Below are 18721 nucleotides of genomic sequence, written 5' to 3'. Positions count from 1 at the left end.
GAGAGAGTGGACATATCGCGTTCAGCCATTAAAGTCGCCTTGCTCCCTAAAGGAGGGGACAGTGATGGTGGGCAGGGAGCCCGAGTAGGACAAAGGTGACACTGTGAGTGCGTCTGCAGGTGAGCGCTCAGCTGAGTTCCACAGGGAGGGAGCAATGCCTCCCAGCAGGCCAGGCTGCCTGCACCCTTGACCTGCCTCTGGTTCTCTCTGCCCTTCCAGTCCTTCACCAGCCCCCGTGACCACGCCTTCCCCTGCCATTGTGACTGGTGCAGGAGAACAGGCTTCCTGCAGGCCTGGGCACGACTCGGACTAAGGTGCCTCTTCGGGTTGGCCGGGTCTCAAATCCCAGCAGTGACGTTGTTATTCTGACTACACTGTGACTACATCATAACCCGGAGGAAGCCAGGGCAGCGAGGCCTCTGGCACAGCCTGCCCACCGGCCCAGCCATGAGCAGTGCACACAGGAGGCGCTTTAAAAGGTCAGAAGATGTCGGTGGCCGGCCTCTGACAGCTGGGGACACTTGGTGCTGTGTGGGGCCACTGGGTTCAAAGTCCAGTCCTGTCCCTCACAGTGCCTGCCCTGGATGTCAGAAGCAGCTCCCGAGCCCAACTCCTGCCCAACGAGGCGGGGACCACACAGTGGCCAGACCCAGCCAAGCACCCAAAGCCTCAGGTCACCGATATGGAGAGAAGGGCCTCGTTTTCTCAGTTCTAGCAGAGGGAGGAGAGGGCTCTGGTTGGATTCCATCGAGCATCAGGGAGGGGGTAGGAGACGTGCGTCCTGTGTGTCAGGGACACTGAAAGGTCCTTTTAAGAAACAGGCCCTCAATACGTCATCTACTTTTCTTTCTGCTTCTTCCTTTTAACAAAAGTACCCTGTGTTCATTGCTAAAATCTCAAGCCATGTGGAAGCATGACAGCATCCTCTGGCCATTAAGAGAGGCCTACAGCTACCTGTATGTTTCAGACTCAGACACGTCCCCTGTGCTACGTCCAAGATCCACAGAAAGGGATGCTTTGGAGTCAAGTGGATGTTTGGCAGCAGCCGAGCAGCCCTGCTCCCCGGTGTCCTCACCGAGAGCCTGAGGGCCAGCAGGGGTCCTTGTACAGGGAGGGCAGCCAAGCAGCCCTCCTCCCCGGTGTCCTCACCGAGAGCCTGAGGGCCAGCAGGGGTCCTTGTACAGGGAGGGCAGCGCTGCGGTGAGGGATGGTTCAGGTAAGCCTAAATCCCGTCCCTGCTGCTGTGCACTGTGTGACCTGAGCCACTTGTAGAACCTCTCTGAGCCTCAGCTCCTTACCTATAACGTGAAGGTGATGACGGGGCCCACTTCATGAGAGTTCTGTGAGTAGAAACAGGGCTGACCTTATGTGGCAGGTACTGACCACTTAATAAATGGTGCATGGTGGATTCTGATCACCGTGGGTATTATCACCCCCCAGAAAGGGCGGTGTGGAGGCAACGCTGGGCTTCTCAGGCAGAGGCCAAGTGTTCAACCAACTGAGGGTGTGAGCAGAGAAAGGCCCAGCAGCCCTCACCCTGGGGAGAGTGGGGGCCGAAGGAGGGGGGCCAAGGGCATCCCTCGGTGACCGCTGCTCTGTTCCTGGGCCCCCCACGCAGGCAGCAGCATCGGCAGTGCAAACAGGTTCAGGCCAGCAGCGAAACCCCACTCTGGGGCAGGACTTGGACCACTTGACCGTCAGCCTGGGGCAGGGGGCGGTGTGTGGCTGCATTCTGCTTCATCTTGGGCCCATGATTTTACGCCATAGAAAGATATCACTGGGTTCAGAGGGGTTCTCTAGATTTACAAAAACTTGTCATCAAAATGTTTACTTTAATAAAAGTGAAATTCTGCCTGCGACTTGGGGAACAGGAGGCCACGTGCCGATTTGGGTGAGTGCTGAGGTGCCACACGCCTGGAGATGAGGCTGCCCGAGGTCAACTTTCCCCTCTGCCACGTACCAGCTGTGTAACTGGTACGTGGTAAGTGGGTGAGGACTTGGCCGCTGAGCCTCAGTCTCCCCGTCTGTTGAGTGGGGAGAACACCAGGTTGCCGGGAGGCCCCCACGTCCCCACACAGGTGAAGGGCTCAGGCAGCAGGTCTGATCCAGGAGCCCTGCCTGGCAAAGCAGAGCTGCTGCTGCCGATTTCCACACTGGTCTTGGCTTCAAAGCCAGGTCTGGTAAGTTACAGCCCTGGGTGTGTCCCCCGGGGGGCCGGACGGCCTACCTGCTGGGCATAGCCTCGGAACATCGGGTTGACCAACTTGATCCCATGGGACAGGCTGGTGGGAACCACGTAGCTGGGGCTGTAGGAAGACCAGACCCGTTAGTACAGGTGGCCTGCTCTGAGCTGCTCAAGCCCATGAGGGCAGCCAGGCAGCCAGTACAGCCAGATCAGACTCAGGGATGCGTTTACTACAACTTTGGGAGGTGCTAACCCGGCCGGCAGCCCCAGCAGGTTTGCACATCTCTAAGGTCAAGAAGGAAAACGTCAAGTCATGGTTCAGTGAGGCAAAAGGCTCCTGACTGGGAGGGCATCGTGTCCCACCAGCCCACGACAAGCTACCCTAAAACTGTTCTCATTATAAAATATTTATCGTGGTTTTCTAATTTCAAAAGTAATACATGGGGACTTCCCTGGTGGTCCAGTGGTTAAGACTGTGCGCTTCCACTGCAGGGCGCGTGGGTCTAAACCCTGGTCGGGGAACTAAGATCCCGCACGCGGCGTGGCGTGGCTAAATAAATAAATAAAAATAAATAAAAATGACAGCTGCTTTAAAAAAAAAATACATGTGCATGATTGAAAAACAGAAAATCTCAGAAAAGTACAACAAAGAATCATCAACACTAACAGCCCCACCCAGAGATAACTACCATTAAGATTTCCAGATTTTTCCATGAAAATACAGATGCATATACAAAATTACATGCAGGTAAACACTTAAATGTGGCTTCTTAAAATTGGAATTACATTGCATCACACTGTTTAATAATCTGCTTTTACACTTAATACGTTTCTATGCACTCACAGTTTTTTTTGTTGTTGTTGTTGTTTTGTTTTGTTTTGGGTTTTTTTGGCCGCACCACGCAGCTTGCAGGATCTTAGTTCCCCGACCAGGGATTGAACCCGGATCACAGCAGTGAAAGTCCTAACCACTGGACTGCCAGGGAATTCCCAGCACTCACTTTAAATTAGTCCCAATTTTAACTTTTCCTGGAGAAACAGATCTAACCCAGGCTTCTGGTCTTTAAAGTCCTTTTTCACTGAGCTAAAGCCCCTGAACGTCAGTGCCAGCCACTTCTGAAATCCTTTCCTACATGTACAGATGTGGCTGAGACCTAGGAGTGGTCACCACACAACTCTGGACCTCAGCACACACGCTGCAAAATGCTGCCATCTTCAATCCGCACCAGGCTCAAATTCTAGCTCCACCTTTCACAAGACGTGCTATCTTGAGCGAGATCCTTAAATCTTCTGAACCTCAGTTCCCCAATTCGTGAAACAGAGTTGGCTATGACCTACAGCTCGAAGGGCTGATGTAAGCATTGCACAGGGTAAAACACAGCAAGTGATGGTGAGAGGCTGAAGGCACAGGAAGTGCTCTCTCAAGGGGCCGACAGAAAACCCATCCCCACACCCCTGCCCCAGGTTAGGGACTTGGTCAACTCACCGTTTCCGGTGCCAGATCTCAGAGACCAGCTTCTGGTAACTTTTGCACAGGGCTGGCTTCTTGTCTGTGCGCACCAGGCCTCCACACTCCAAGAAGAACTGCGTCAGTGGGGGGCTGGGGGACGGGGCAGGGAGCCAGGTCAGAAGAGAAAAGAAGGGGAGCGTGGCATTGTTTACAAAGAGCCGGGTGGAGAAGCAAAAGCATCTTATGTGGGATGCACTGTGGCCCCTGGAGGCAGAAATGCCTGCAGAAGGCATTGAAGGACACCACCTATTGTGGGCTGAATTGTATCCCCCCAAATTCATACACTGAGGGCTTCCTGATGGCGCAGTGGTTGAGAATCCGCCTGCCAATGCAGGGGAGATGGGTTCGAGCCCTGGTGAGGGAAGATCCCACATGCCGTGGAGCAACTAAGCCCGTGCACCACAACTACCGAGCCTGCGCTCTAGAGCCCACGTGCCACAACTCCTGAAGCCCACGCGCCTAGAGCCCATGCTCCATAATGAGAGGCCACCGCAATGAGGAGCCCGCGCACCACAACCAAGAGCGGCCCCCGCTCGCCGCAACTAGAGAAAGCCCGCATGCAGCCATGAAGACCCCAAAGCAGCCAAAAATAAATTTAAAAACAAAAAAAAATTCATACACTGAAGTCCTAACCCCCGTACCTTAGAATGTGATTGTGTTTGGAAATAGGGTCTTTCTTTAAAGACTGTTGTGTGAACGAGAGGAACCACTGCCTGTCCTCCCGTGAGCCCCTTCTTGGAAACCTTCCTGAGCCCAAAAGCATCTCCCCCACTCCCCTTTTCTTTGTTTTTGTTATCTTATTACATAAGAAATACTCATTTACTGTAGAAAAACTTAAAAATACTAAGCAAACAATAATAACTGACCTTAATCCTACTACGTGAGGATAGCTACTCTGTAGATCTGGGGGCATGTCCTTCTAGACTTTTCTATGTATGCGTATCCCCCATCCCTCCCTCCTTCTCTCTCACACGTATACACACACACACACACACACACACACACACACACACACACACACACACACATATTGAACCCCTGCTAGGTGGGAGACCCTGAGTGCCAGGAATAGGAGATGTTCCAGCCTCAGGGAGTGGACACCCTATCCTAGATGGAAAATAATATTTTCTCTCCAAAATGGGATTGCACCAAACAAAGGTTTATAACCTCCTTTTTCCTACTTATCATATTCTGAACTCCTCCTCTTTTTAATAAATATTGTCCTGCACCATTTTTTCCTGAACTCACTGTAAGGCTGCCCTACAATAAAGTTATGATTTTATCGACCTTGAAGTTGTTTCCAGTAAACGGCAGAATGCTGAACCTCACTGCACACACAGCTTTCTCAACATCTCAGGGTACCTCCTTAGGATCAATTCCAACAGGAGGGATTGCTGGGTCAGAGGGCGTGTGTGGTTTGGGGCATTTTGATGTGTATCCACACACAGGCTTCTGTGGGCAACACAGAACCCGGCTTGGGGGCCCCAACTCCCAGATGAGGCGCAACCTACCAATTGGACAGGGCCTGCAGGGCTGCGTTCATGTAGCAGGAGTTGCCAAGGTTCTTCATGCCCGTGAGGCCTGGGAGACCAGCGCACACAGAGGAAGGGGAAGGTGAGCATCTCGACACGGCAAGAACCCATAGAGGATGGTTCTGAGTCCCCAGGACCCACCCCGGAAACCTGCTGAGTCCGCTGACGTGGTCCCACTCCCAGCAGCTCTGGTTACCGCAGTGTACAGAACCTACGGACCCCTCCGCCGTCCACCCAGCCCAGCCCACCGTCAGCACCGAGCAAGGGCAGTGGCCTGGGTGCAGAGGGGCCGGCCCGCCCAGGAGTACATGGCTGTACAGGGCTGAGGGCGGCGGCTGGCGCCCCAGGGAAGCCCTCGTGCCCCACAGGCCACCCCGCCCTGCCCAGGCAGCGCAGCGCGTGGGGCCGTTACCTCGCGGTTTGAGGTCATCGTCCTCCGACTCGGACTCTCCTTCGTCAGCCACAGCAATGGGGACAGCTTTCAGAGGGTGGGAGGGCGGCGCAGAGTCCTGTGTTCGAGAACCAGAGTGAGGAAAACTAGGGGGGTGAGGAGGGAGAGGGGTTGGGGTCAGGGGCCCGTGTGCCTCCCCCGCTGGGGTTCAGGGTAGGGGGAGAAGCCCAGGCCCCCAGCCTGCACTGAGCCAGCCCATCTGAGCAGAGGACGCCGTGGAGAGAGAGGCATTGGTGGCCTTGCCCTGGGAACCCCGTGACTTGTGTTTTACTTACAATAATGAGTAGTAATAGTTTAATTTATTTATATAAATTTGGGAAAAAACAGAAACACAGAAAAAACAACAGGCAATCCAATTTTCCTGAGACAACCACTGTTGATAGTCTATTTTATTTATGTAGCGTTTTAACTGTTAATACACATACACCCTCAAAACAGGATTTGTATATACTTCTTCAGAGCCTTTTTTGTAAAAAATCATAAATATCTACCATGTCCACAAACGTATTCTATATACACTTATCAAGCACCCATTATGTGATGGTCGCTGTCCAACGTGGAGAAGACAGCACTGCACACACACACACACACACACACACACACACACACACACACGCACGCCTGGCCTCCACACACACACACACACACACACACGCACGCAGACACGCCTGGCCTCCACACAAACACACACACATGCATGCACACACAGAGACACGCCTGGCCTATACACACACGCACGCAGACACGCCTAGCCTACACACACACATACACACACATGCATGCACACACAGAGACATGCCTGGCCTACACACACACACACAAACACGCCTGGCCTACATACACACACACACATGCATGCACACACAGAGACACGCCTGGCCTACACACACACACACACACACACATGCATGCAGACATGCCTGGCCTACACACACACACACACACACGCCTGGCCTACACACGTACGCACACACACACACACGCATGCACACACGCACACGCGCCTGGCCTCCTGGGGCTCCAGGGCCGGCTCTCTGACTGCTCCCTGAGGCCAGCTCCGGGCTGGGCTCACCTGCCTGCCTCCTTTAAGGGCTGCTCGGCGCCCTGCGTGTGCCTTGCCTGGTTGGGGGGCGGGAGGTTTCCGGGCGTTTCCCCCAGAGAGGTGGCTGCAGGACCATCACCAGGGGCTCTCCACAGGCCAGGGAGGGTGTGCCCCGCCCCACGGCCCTGGACTCACCCGAGGTCTACAAACTCCCTGCGGGAGGGCCGCCCTTGTTCCAGGCACCTCCGTGTTGCCGGGCCCTGACACAGGGCTGGGGCTCAGCGGGCGTTCGCTGACATGAGCTACTCAAAGCCAGCTGGCAACGCTGAGCAGGAACGGACGCCGTCAGGGACCCACCGCCCTGCCCTCCTGGGCGTCTCCTCGGCTGGCGCCCGCACCCGCTCACCTGCTCTGAGAACTTGGGTGAGGGGCCTGGCGGCTGGGCCGCCAGCCGAGGCTCCAGGAACACCTCCTTCTCACAGGCGTAGCACCACACCCGGAACGTGGTCAGGTTCACTGTCAGGTTGTGCTTTTTGGCCTAGAGGGCAAGATGCAAAATCAGAAGGATACAGTGGCCTAATGGGTGCCCCAGGCCTGCGTCAGGGCTGCAAAAAGCCCCATCGGGTCAGAGGCCTAGAAGCTCAGGATCCGCTCCCCCCACAGGCCAGGAGTGCCAGGGGCTGCAGCAGCATTCTCTCTGGCTTCTTCGCCGTGATTCTTCCCATTTTACACATATCACCACTGAAGCCCAGAGCGGTAGATGGCGCTGGGGGCGGCCGAAGCTGGGCTTTGAACTCTGGGCTGTCGGACCGCAGCGCGCATGCTCCCGGCCACCACGCTCACCTGCGCATGGATGGTGCTGTGGTCAGCAAAGGATTCTCCGCAGCCGACGTAGGAGCAGGCGACCTGGGGAGGGGGGTGGAGAGGAAAGGAGCGCGGAAGGATGGGGTGGCTAAGAGGGTGCTGCCAGCACAGCGAGCCAGTGCCCGTCTCCACCCAGCAGAATCCGCAGGCGCCGAGGCCCTGCCGCCCTGCAGCAACACAGGTTTGCACAGCCAGGGTCCGCGCCGGGCAGCGATGGCCACCACACAGCCGCCCCCGCCTCTGAGCGAGACGGGCAGTGTGCCCCGAGCTGCTGCTCTCCTGCAAGCAGGCAGGCAGGGTCGCAGCCAGATCTGGGCAAAGCTGAGGCCCGGCTGCTTGGCGCCCAGACCCTCTCCCCCTCCACTTGTCCCTTTTTCACCGAAACCCCACCTCCTGAGGGGCCAGTTATCGGGACTCACACTTTGGGTGGGGAGACTGGGCCTCATGGCCACTTTCTAACGGGGAACACTGAATGGGGCAGAGGCGGATGGGGCCCGGTGCGGACCCCATGCCCCTCAGTGTCCCCGGTGACCTGCCTCTGGCCTTGCGCTCTCCTCTCCCAAATCCACCCAGCACCCAAGGCCCAGCTCAAGTGTCTCTCCTCTGCGGGCCTCCGCCCCAGCGATCAGCCTGCTTCTCCGTAGGAGTGCTTTGGTGTCATTTCCAGCTGTGGTCAACACTGCACAGGCTGGTGAGGACCTTTCAAGGAAACGAACTTTGGGCTGCGTCATAAAGGATGTGCCAATTTCTGCATCAGGTCCGTCTCTATCTCTCTGGGGGGCCTGTGAGCTCCCAGGAGGTAAGACCACACCTCGCACTTCTTGCTGTCCCCTGGGGGCCCAGACGGTGTCTTGCAGTGTATTTTACACTGAGCAACAGGCCCCAAAGGAGGAGACCAAAGCCCCGTGGGGGGTCCTAAGTCTTCTGAAAAGACAGACCTGAGCTATGGTATTTTCACCCCTGTGGGTTTTTTTGTTTCTCCTTGTATTTGTTTTCAAAGAAATTTTAAGTAACAGCCATTTTCAGTATGACTATAAAATGCAATACATACTTGTAGAAAACTTGGAAAACACTACAAAGTTACAAAGAAAAATGAATTACCCATAATTCTACCCCCCAGAGAAAACTGTCAGGTGTTGATACATCTACTGTTACTCTTTTTGGTAAGCAGTAATAACCATGACCAGATTTTCCTGGACACTGCCTACCGGCCACACACCCTGTTAAGACCATCACAGGCATCATCTCTTCAAATTCTACCGTAAGGTGGGTCTGCAAGGAGGGGCAGTTATCAGTGTTGTGGCCTCTACTTTACAGACGGGGAAACAAAGGCCTGGGCCAGGGCTCAGAGCCAAGATGCTACAGCATCTCTCTCTCTCTCTCTCTCTCTCTCTCTCTGTCTCTCTCACACACACACACACACACACGTGCGCGCACAAGGACAGAACTTTGCCTTTAATGCTGATGGGATCATTCAGTCCAGAGTCTTCTCCAACTTGCTTTCTCCTCTTGGCATCTTTAATGGCTGCCAGCGCAGCCAGGCCGGGGGCTCGCAGACTCTGGGGCCCTCTTGGCTTGGGCTTGGGCACCACACCCGAGACATCCATGCCCTGTGTCCCTGCCCAAGGTTCCCAGCCGTGCCCATGGGGGACGGATGTTCCCACCCCAGAGTCTGGACCCAGTTCCCCACCCCAGACATCTGCAAGGATACTTTACCTGGAGACAGGCCCACAGGTTGGGTCCGGAAACACCGCATGACTGACAGGTGCCCTGTGTGAGGTGAGGAGAGAGAGGAAGAGAAGGGTGTGAGCGGCCTGTTGGATGTGCACTGACGGACGCACCTGAAGGTCTCAGCTTAGAGGCTTTGCCTCAGAAAGGCCCTCGCTGGCCCACAGGGGCCCTTTAAATTTTAATGTTTGAATTTTGTTTTATCATGTGCCTGTAAAAACATTTTCAATACAATCATTTAAAGCCTAAATAAACTGACGCCATAATATGCTCCCTCAACACACCTTCTACTCTTCCTGCGTTGCATTTATTTATTTAAGCCTTTCCCCCCACCTCGGCTATGGGCTCCACGGAAGAAGGATGGTCTGTTTTACCTACCCCTGCGACTTCACAGACAGCCTGGTACAAATCAGGAGATAATATATTTGTTGACCACAGAAAACACCTAGGTTTCTGGTGGTCTGGATGACAAAGCCTGCTTCTTGTCTACCAATCTCTCTCCTCCCTGCTTTAATGAAAGAATCCATGAATTTAGGCTGAGCACATGGCCAGCCAGCTGCAACTATGTGTCCCAGCCCCCGCCGTGATCATGGGGCTCTGTTCTAGTCAACAGTATGACAGCAAAAAGCGACATGTGCCACTTCTGAGTTTTGCATAACCCTTGCTCTTTCTCCTTTTTCCATTGGCTGGAATGCAGATGTGATGGCAGGAAGTGAAGCAACCACTTTGGACCTGGAGATGAAAGCCATGTGTTGAGAATGGCAGAGCCACTCTATCAGTGCTACCTACGTCTGGACTGTTCAGTGAGAGAGAAGTAAACTTCTATCTCATTTAAGCCACCGTATCTCAGGGTCTCTGTTATAATTTAAACTGTCCTAAGTAATTTTGTCTGTGCCTGTCTAGAACAGCAATTCCCAACTGAGCCTCCACAATACTCAGCGTGTCTCTGCCAGCTGTGAGATGAACTCTAAGCGCTGGTAGCAGTTACAGAGCACTTAATCAGAGTGAGAGCTGACCTCTGGTGACGGATCACAACAGTCCAAGCAACCAGCTAAGTTTTTTACACCTTGCTCATGTAATCCCCACCACAGTCTGTGCAGCAGGTCCCATCAAGATCCCCTTCATAAGATGAGAAACTGAGGCTCAGAGAGGTCATGACCCTACAGAGCAGAGTCAGAAGCGGAAGCTGAGGAGCCACGGTCATCAAACTTCCCAGTTTCCTCCCGAGGGTGACCACGTCGACCCCCAGGCCTCCATGGGAACTTCTTCGTCTCACTCAGCCCAGATTTTGGCTGTTTGTAAAGAGCCTGAATGTGGGACTCTCACTAGGGTGGAGGTGACACAGCTCATCCCATACAACAGGGCAGAGGTTTGCAATCTGTGATTTAGGATCTCTTGCTAAGGATGCTACGGCTGGCTAGAGATCAGTCTGCTTAGTGGACTCAAAGTCACAGCTCTTGACCTTTCCAAATCTGTCATCTCTTTTGTGATTTTCTGATTTCACAGTTCACTCCCATCTTCCCAAGTTTTTTTTTTTCTCATTTCAGTCATTTGAATGATAAAAGTATTGTATGTTTAACAATTTAAATGATACACATACACTGTATATAATGTGTAGTATATGATATACAATACATATATTCTGTATATAATGTGTAGTATATTATATGCAATACATATATTCTGTATATAATGTGTAGTATATGATATACAATACATATATTCTGTATATAATGGGTAGTATATTATATCCAATACATATATTCTGTATATAATGTGTAGTAGATTATATGCAATACATATATTCTGTATATAATGTGTAGTATATGATATACAATACATATATTCTGTATATAATGGGTAGTAATATTATATCCAATACATATATTCTGTATATAATGTGTAGTAGATTATATGCAATACATATATTCTGTATATAACGTGTAGTATATTATATGCAGTACATATATTCTGTATATAATATGTAGTATATTATATACAATACATATATTCTGTATATAATGTGTAGTATATTATATGCAATATATATATTCTGTATATACTGTGTAGTATATTATATGCAACACATATATTCTGTATATAATGTGTAGTATATTATATACAATACATATATTCTGTATATAACGTGTAGTATATTATATGCAATACATATATTCTGTATATAACGTGTAGTATATTATATGCAATACACATATGCTGTATATAATGTGTAGTATATTATATGCAATACATATATTCTGTATATAATGTGTAGTATATTATATGTAATACATATATGCTGTAATAATTTGAAGTATATCCCTCCATATCTTCTTCTTATATAAACATATATGCATAGATGGGGGGGTGATTTCTAGTAAAAATAAGATCATACTCTATACAAATTTTTCGGTAACAGGCTTTTGTCACCTATTTGTGGTCATCCTTCTAGTCTGTACACAGAGACCACGTCTCATTCTTTGCAGTAAGTGCATGGTGGCACACACTGTGGGCACAGACACCATAATCTGTTCACTCATTCCCTTCTTTTTTTTTTTTTTTTTTTTTTGGCGGTACGCGGGCCTCTCACTGTCGTGGCCTCTCCCGTTGCGGAGCAACAGGCTCCGGACGCGCAGGCTCAGCGGCCATGGCTCACGGGCACTGCCGCTCTGTGGCATGTGGGATCTTCCCGGACCGGGGCACGAACCCGTGTCCCCTGCATCGGCAGGCAGACTCCCAACCACTGCGCCACCAGGGAAGCCCCATTCCCTTCTTGATGAATATGCAGACTGCCACCAGTATTTTCCTTTTACAAATAATGCTCAATAAATACTGCTGTATTTGTAACTGTTACTACACTTCTACTAGATAAACTCCCAGAGGTGGCATTGCACCCCTAAAGTCACAGTAATGCCTAACCCCACTACCACGCCTGGTCTACTTCCCTCCCTTTGTCAGCTCTGAGTGAGAGCAGCTTCTGCTTTGCCCATCTGAAAATGGTGTCGTGTTGCTTTCTCTGGCAAAATCCTTAACCATCAGGGAAGTCAGGCATGTTTTTTCAAGAGTCTCTCAGCCATTTGCATTTCCTCCATTTTGAGCTACCTGTTCAATCCTTGCCCCTCCTGGGTATTTTATTTTGTTTTATAAATTTTATTTATTTGTTTGTTTATTATTTATTTATTTATGGCTGCGTTGGGCATGCAGGCTTCAGTAGTTGTGGCACGTGGGCTCAGCAGTTGTGGCTTGCGGGCTCTAGAGCACAGGGTCAGTAGTTGTGGCACATGGGCTTAGTTGCTCCGCGGCACGTGGGATCTTCCCGGATCAGGGCTCGAACCCGTGTTCCCTGCATTGGCAGGCGGATTCTTAACCACTGCGCCACCAGGGAAGCCCCTTCTGCGTATTTTAAAACAATATTGGTTTCATTTTGTAGATTTCCAAAAGGCTGCCACGTCCCAGCCCAGTCTTTCCACGTTCTGCCTCCTTCTTCCCACCTCGTTTATCTCCTCCCTGCTCTCAGATTCCCTGAGAAATCCTCTCAGTTTGTCTCACTTATTCCTTTGTGCAGACTCAGGAAGAGACCCAGCATTAGACCGTGCAAATGCACCAGAGCCTTGCTCTGCCCCTCCTCCTGACCACACTGAAACCGTGCCCCTTAGGGTTAACAGAAATTGGTGATTAACAGAAATTGAACTTGTCTTACAGGAATAGCAGCTAAGGAAACAGCTCCTTAAAAAGCCCCTCTGCTTTGAGCCTGCCTTCACTGAGCAAGCTTGTCTTAATTATTTTTCTCAAATTGCATACCCTCCAAGCTTCGTGTAGCCTATCTATCACAAGACTCCTTAACAACCCCTATAGGTAACAGCTCTAACAGCTCTGATGTATGGGCCACTATAGGAATAGGGGCTTAAGCTGTTTTTCAGAAACTTGGTGTCAGCTCTTGTCCAGTTTGAGCTGGCTTAGACTGGTTGGGACCACTGACCTAAAACTGGGCCTACAGAGGTGTCCGATGAATGACCTTTTGTCATCAGAGGGCCAAAAACTCCACCCTCAGATCATGCTAGGCGCCTCCATTTTTGAACACACATCCCAGGGAGAAGGATGTAACTCAGATACACCTGCGCAGAACACCGATTACCTCACCTTTCCCCACGCCTAAGACCACCCTGCTTCTTTAACCCATAAATACCCCAAGCCCCCGGCCTTTGGGGAGGTGGACCTGAGACTTGTTCTCTCGTCTCCTCGCTTGGCTGCCTTGTGAAAAAATCCTTTCTCTGCTGCAAACCTCGGTGTCTCAGTGTTTGGCTTGATGCATGCTGGGCAAACAAACTTGGTTCAGTAACAGCCAGTGAAACTACTTCGAAAGAAGCCATGGGTACTTTGAAGAATCGCGCCCTCATGCGGGCCCAGACTAAACCAGCTCAGGCCAAAAGCCACCCAGAACCTGCTGGTGCAGGGAGGCTGAACGACCAGCATTAGGTGTCTGGAAAGAAGACAAGGAAATATGTCTAGGAATCTGACCCACCCCCACTTCTGGGAATGACCCCTACACATGGCTCTTCCCCTGAACACAACGACACTGTATTGGCAGAAGGCTGCAAAGGGCCCAGATGTCCACCCACAGAGGATCAGCTATGGAGTCCACACAACGAATATGATGCAACTTCAAGATAAACCATGAGATCTATGTGCCGAGGCCAAAGAGCTCCAAGATATACTGCCCTGTGAATAAGGTACGTTACAAAAATAGCTACGGTACACTACCTTTTATGTAATAAAGGGGAAAATGAAAAAGAAGTATTCCCATAAAGAAACTCTGAAAAGATACAAAAGCAACTAATGTCCCTGGTTACATGAGGGTGGAATGGAGAAGATGGGCACAGGGCAGGTGGTGGTGGGGGTACTTCTTGACACTTTTCTTCTTACATTGTTTCATTTTTGAACCACATGTTACCTATTTAAAAATTTTAACTTAACAAACAGACAACACATCTTCCCTATTCAAAGAGGCCCACCTTCTCTCTTTGAGGCTCCCTGGGCCCTTCACAGGTCACGTGCGCAAAAATGCCCGTGGACTCTCAGAGTCTGACTCATTCCCTGCCTTGCACCTGCTCCAACCACTAATGGACAGAGCATCAGTGTTCCCACATGGACTGGTCTACATGGTAACTAATGGCTGTTAGGACACAGATCCCAGAAGGCCTCCGAAACAGTCGCCAGCTTTTCCATTTACAGAAAAGGCCAGACAGAGACTGTCAGGGGCCAGTTCTTCCACTGCTTCAGAAATGTCTGTACCCCAGGAATGTGGTGGCCCTGGCTGTGGGCCTCAGTCCCGTAAGATCTGACCCTTTACCTTGGATTTGAGCAGCAAGTCCTCTTTGGTCACCTCCCCTATAGAGTCAAGATGAGGGCAAAGGTCCCTGGAGTCCCCCATGCTGGCCTGGGCTTACCTACAAGAAAACACAAGGAATCCTGGGTTAACGGCAGCCGCCACTGGCCAGAGGCAGGGGAGGCTCGTGGTGAAGTGCACACTTTGGTCTGTAGTCCCAGCTCTGCCACATACCAGCTGGCGACGCAGGGAAGCTACTTAACTTCTCTGAGCCTCACCCTCCTTGCCTGAGAACTGGGGAGGGAGATAACACCCACCCTGATGGGTTGCTCAGAGGACTCATGAAGATAATACACGTCAAACGCCTGGCACAGGGCTGGCACAGGGAAAGCAGGTGCTGGGATGATGATTAGGATTCAAGTGCTGGGTGTGATGATTAAAAGTGTCTTCCGGGGCTTCCCTGGTGGCGCAGTGGTTGAGAGTCCGGCTGCCGATGCAGGGGACGCGGGTTCGTGCCCCGGTCCGGGAAGATCCCACATGCCGCGGAGCGGCTGGGCCCGTGAGCCATGGCCGCCGAGCCTGCGCGTCTGGAGCCTGTGCTCCGCAGCGGGAGAGGCCACAACGGTGACAGGCCCGCGTACCACCAAAAAAAAAAAAAAAAAAGTGTCGACAGGGAAGATGCAAGGGTCCTGCCTACACTGGGGAAGCTGCATGTCAAGGAATCTAAAACCGTGGTACTTTTATTAAAAGAGACCAGACCCATGACTGGGAGACTACTCTACCCAAGGTGGCAGCAGAGGACTGGGTGGAGAGGCTGGATCTCAAAACCAAGTAGAAAGGCAAGAAGCAGATGTTGACCTCAGTCTTCTCTAAGCAAGCAAGACCACTCTTCTCAAGAGCTTCTGAGAAGCCAGGTGCCCCACAGGCCACTTATCTCACTTCCTATGAGAAACCCCACTTAGAGAAGAATCCTTCAACACCACAATACTAGAGGAGGCCATCAGAGCAGCAGCTCCTCCAGAAAATGTTTCCTGAGAAGGAGCAAATCAGAGAGAAGGGCGGGCAAACCAACCCAGGAAGAGGCCTGAGAGATGTTCACTAAAGAACCACGTGGTGGGGTATCTGGGTGACAGATTTCACAATAGCTTTGTTGGTTTTTTACAATGATACATGCTTATTATAAAAACAAAACTCAGATGATGTTAAAAAAAAAAGTACAAAGTATAAAGTAAAGTTGCTGATGATACTGTGGCAAACTTCCTTCCTGACACTCTTCTGTGTATAATTTCTCTCTTTTTTTTAAATCAGAAGGAAAAAAGCTATTTCTGTTTTGAAAAACAAATGCTTCCTTTGAGGGAACTCCTTGGTGGTGATAGGTAGTTCTGTATTTTGACTGTGGTGGTAGTTACATGGCTCTACATGTGTGTAAAACTGCTCAGAACTGAACACACACACACACACACACACACACACACACACACACCCCTCATACACACAAATGGGTGCAGGTAAAACTGGTGAAATCTGAGTAAGCTCCCTGGGTTGTACCAGTCACTTTGCTGGTCATGACACTGTGTTACAGATACACCAGAGATGTGTGACCACTGGGGGACACTGGGTGAAAGGTACATGGGACCTCCCAGCGCATTTCTGGCAACTTACTGTGAATCTATAGTTATTTCAAAAGAAAATGTTTAAAAGGAAATAACTAAGTAAGTGCTTCCACAACCCAATATTTTAGCAGAAATTGTACCCAGGAACCTGGCTTTTGATTCTAGCTCCAAACTATTACCAAGAAAGGTCCAACCAATCAAAGATGTAGGTGGAGCCAAAAGTGCTTTAATCAGAGGCAGAGGCTGTGCATCCACCAGAGGGAGGTGGACACCCCCAGGCACTCTCCTGTAAGCCCCCTCCTCACTCCAAATGGTCAGCCGGGGTGAACTGGCCCAGACTCCCAGCCAGAACAGGAGTGACTGGGACTGATTAGGGGCCAGGACCCAGACTAAGTGCTTTCTGTGTATTCTTTCATTGAAAACTTCCCCCGGCAATCTTTGAGGCAGCTGTGTTTTGCCCCATTTTGTAGATGAGGAAACGGGACACTTCTGGTCTCAGGTCTTGCAAACAGGAGCACCAGGGCTAAGGCCGAAACCCAAGCTGGTCAGACTCCTAAGGCTCTCTCTTTGGAACTTACGGAAAATGTAAACATATGCAGATGCAGACGGAAGTGTGTAACACACCCCCATGTACCCATCACCTGGCTTCACAATTAATCCATGGCCAACCTTGCTTCATCTCAACCTCCCACTTCCTCTTGTTTTGCACCAAATCCCAGATATCACGTCATTTCATCCGTGTATGTTTTTCTACAAGACTTGAAAAAAGAAAAAGTAAAAACAAACATAACCACAATTCCATTATTTCACCTAAAAAGAAAACTCCAAACTTCCTCCTTGATCCATGCATAAGGGCTACACCTGAGTGGAGCAGGCTGTGGGCCTACCTTTGTGCAAAGCGACAGCCCCAGGAAGCTGCCAGCGTCCGCATTCTCCGGTGACGGCCGACTCTGCTGGGCTGCAGTGGGCCGGGGTGAGTGCAGGCCTCTGGCAGGGAACCTAGAGGACAAACCAGCACACCTCATGTAGCTCTGTTACCTTAAAATCACTCTTAGCACCAATCAGGGGCTAAAAACAGCCCAGAATTCCTCCTGGGAGAGGAAAGTGAATTTCTGGACATTTGGGGTATCCACAGGCTAGACACACTCCCCAGTCCATCCACAGGGACAATAAAAACGCACCACTGAAGGGACAGTGAAGAAGGCTTGGGTGGAGCTGGCAAACAGGGCCTCCTGGGGGGTGCTGGACCCTTCACTAGTCACTGCTGGGCGTTACCTTCGTGATCCCCGAGAGAGGGATCTGCAGGAGAGGGCCACGGGGCCTCTCCAACTATTGCTCCCCATGGACAGAAGGATCCGCCCCTTCCAGGAGTGCCACTGAGACCCTCAGATCATCCTTTGAGCCTCCCAAGAACTTTGTACTGCTCAGAACCCCCGACCCTAGGCGACAGACACAATCGGGTTCGTCTGCATGTCACCAATGCTCCCCCTTCCTTGGTGGGCCACAGTTTCCCAGGTGTGGGCAGTTCATAGAGGGAGAGGCAGTTAGAAGCTATCATTTAAAACGGTCACATGCCAATGGCGGGGTTCAGGGTTCCAAATTCCAGTCCTCCTCCTTTGAACCCAGATTTTTAGTTTTTCGTTTCCACTGAGGCCAAGGGCGCTGGGTTAGTGGCAGCTCCGCACTATTTTAAGCTGCAGTACGTGGGTTTTTTGAGTATCTTTGGTATGTGCCCCATCTCTCCAGCCAGATGGCTGAGCCAGGTTATGAGCTTGACGCCCAGCGCCGTGAACACTGCCCCAGACAAGGATGACAGCGACAGGCCCCCCTTGACTCACACGTGCAATCAGACCACTTACGTTCCTGCAACTTCAGATAGAAAAAAAGCCCTGCGGCTGACAACCCTCTGTGTACTCTCACTGCCCATTTCACAGATGAAGAAACAGAACTGGAGCTAATGAGCTAGGAACCTGGCCACGGTGGATCCTGGGCTGGTACGTGGTGGGCGGGGACCTGATCAGATCTGTCCAGTGCAGAGCCTTGCTCTAAGTCAGGGGTCAGCAAAATTTTTCTATAAGGGCCCAGGTAGTAAGTATTTAGGCTTTGCTGCCCACAGTGATCTTCATCACATATTCTTCTTTGTTTCTGTTTTGTTTTATAATCCATTAAAAATATATTTTAAAAAACTTCTTAGCTCGGGACTTCCCTGGTGGCGCAGTGGTTAAGAATCCTCCTGCCAGGGGCTTCCCTGGTGGCGCAGTGGTTGAGAGTCCACCTGCCGATGCAGGGGGCACGGGTTCGAGCCCTGGTCCGGGAAGATCCCACATGCCACGGAGCAACGAAGCCCGTGCGCCACAACTACTGAGACTGCACTCTAGAGCCCGCAAGCCACAACTACTGAGCCCACGTGCCACAACTACTTAAGCCCACACGCCTGGAGCCTGTGCTCTGCAACAACAGAAGCCACCGC

The 18721-nt window shown here is 51.1% G+C and overlaps 1 protein-coding gene across 12 annotated transcripts in view; it reads right to left on the bottom strand.

Annotated features, from left to right (window-relative positions):
- USP20 (ubiquitin specific peptidase 20) overlaps window positions 1–18721 on the bottom strand; it is a 48940-nt gene that overhangs the window by 17025 nt on the left and 13194 nt on the right. For 5 of the 12 annotated variants that reach the window (XR_007478195.1, XM_004269102.4, XM_033426982.2 and 2 more), the window contains exons 2-10: window positions 17139–17250; window positions 14663–14759; window positions 9301–9354; window positions 7564–7626; window positions 7127–7258; window positions 5640–5736; window positions 5207–5276; window positions 3672–3785; window positions 2228–2306 (exon numbers count right to left, since the gene is read on the bottom strand). Coding sequence is in view for 11 of the 12 variants with exons in the window: in XM_004269102.4 (XP_004269150.1) it covers window positions 2228–2306; window positions 3672–3785; window positions 5207–5276; window positions 5640–5736; window positions 7127–7258; window positions 7564–7626; window positions 9301–9354; window positions 14663–14743 (690 nt within the window). In the remaining variant the exon portion in view is untranslated. The other 7 variants (XM_049711617.1, XM_033426980.2, XM_033426985.2 and 4 more) reach the window with 5 other exon arrangements.

This window comes from Orcinus orca, chromosome 6 (assembly GCF_937001465.1).
Source record: "Orcinus orca chromosome 6, mOrcOrc1.1, whole genome shotgun sequence".
Taxonomy (NCBI): domain Eukaryota; kingdom Metazoa; phylum Chordata; class Mammalia; order Artiodactyla; family Delphinidae; genus Orcinus; species Orcinus orca.
The sequence above is the reverse complement of the archived record's forward strand: the minus strand, read 5'-3'. Positions and strand labels throughout refer to the sequence as shown.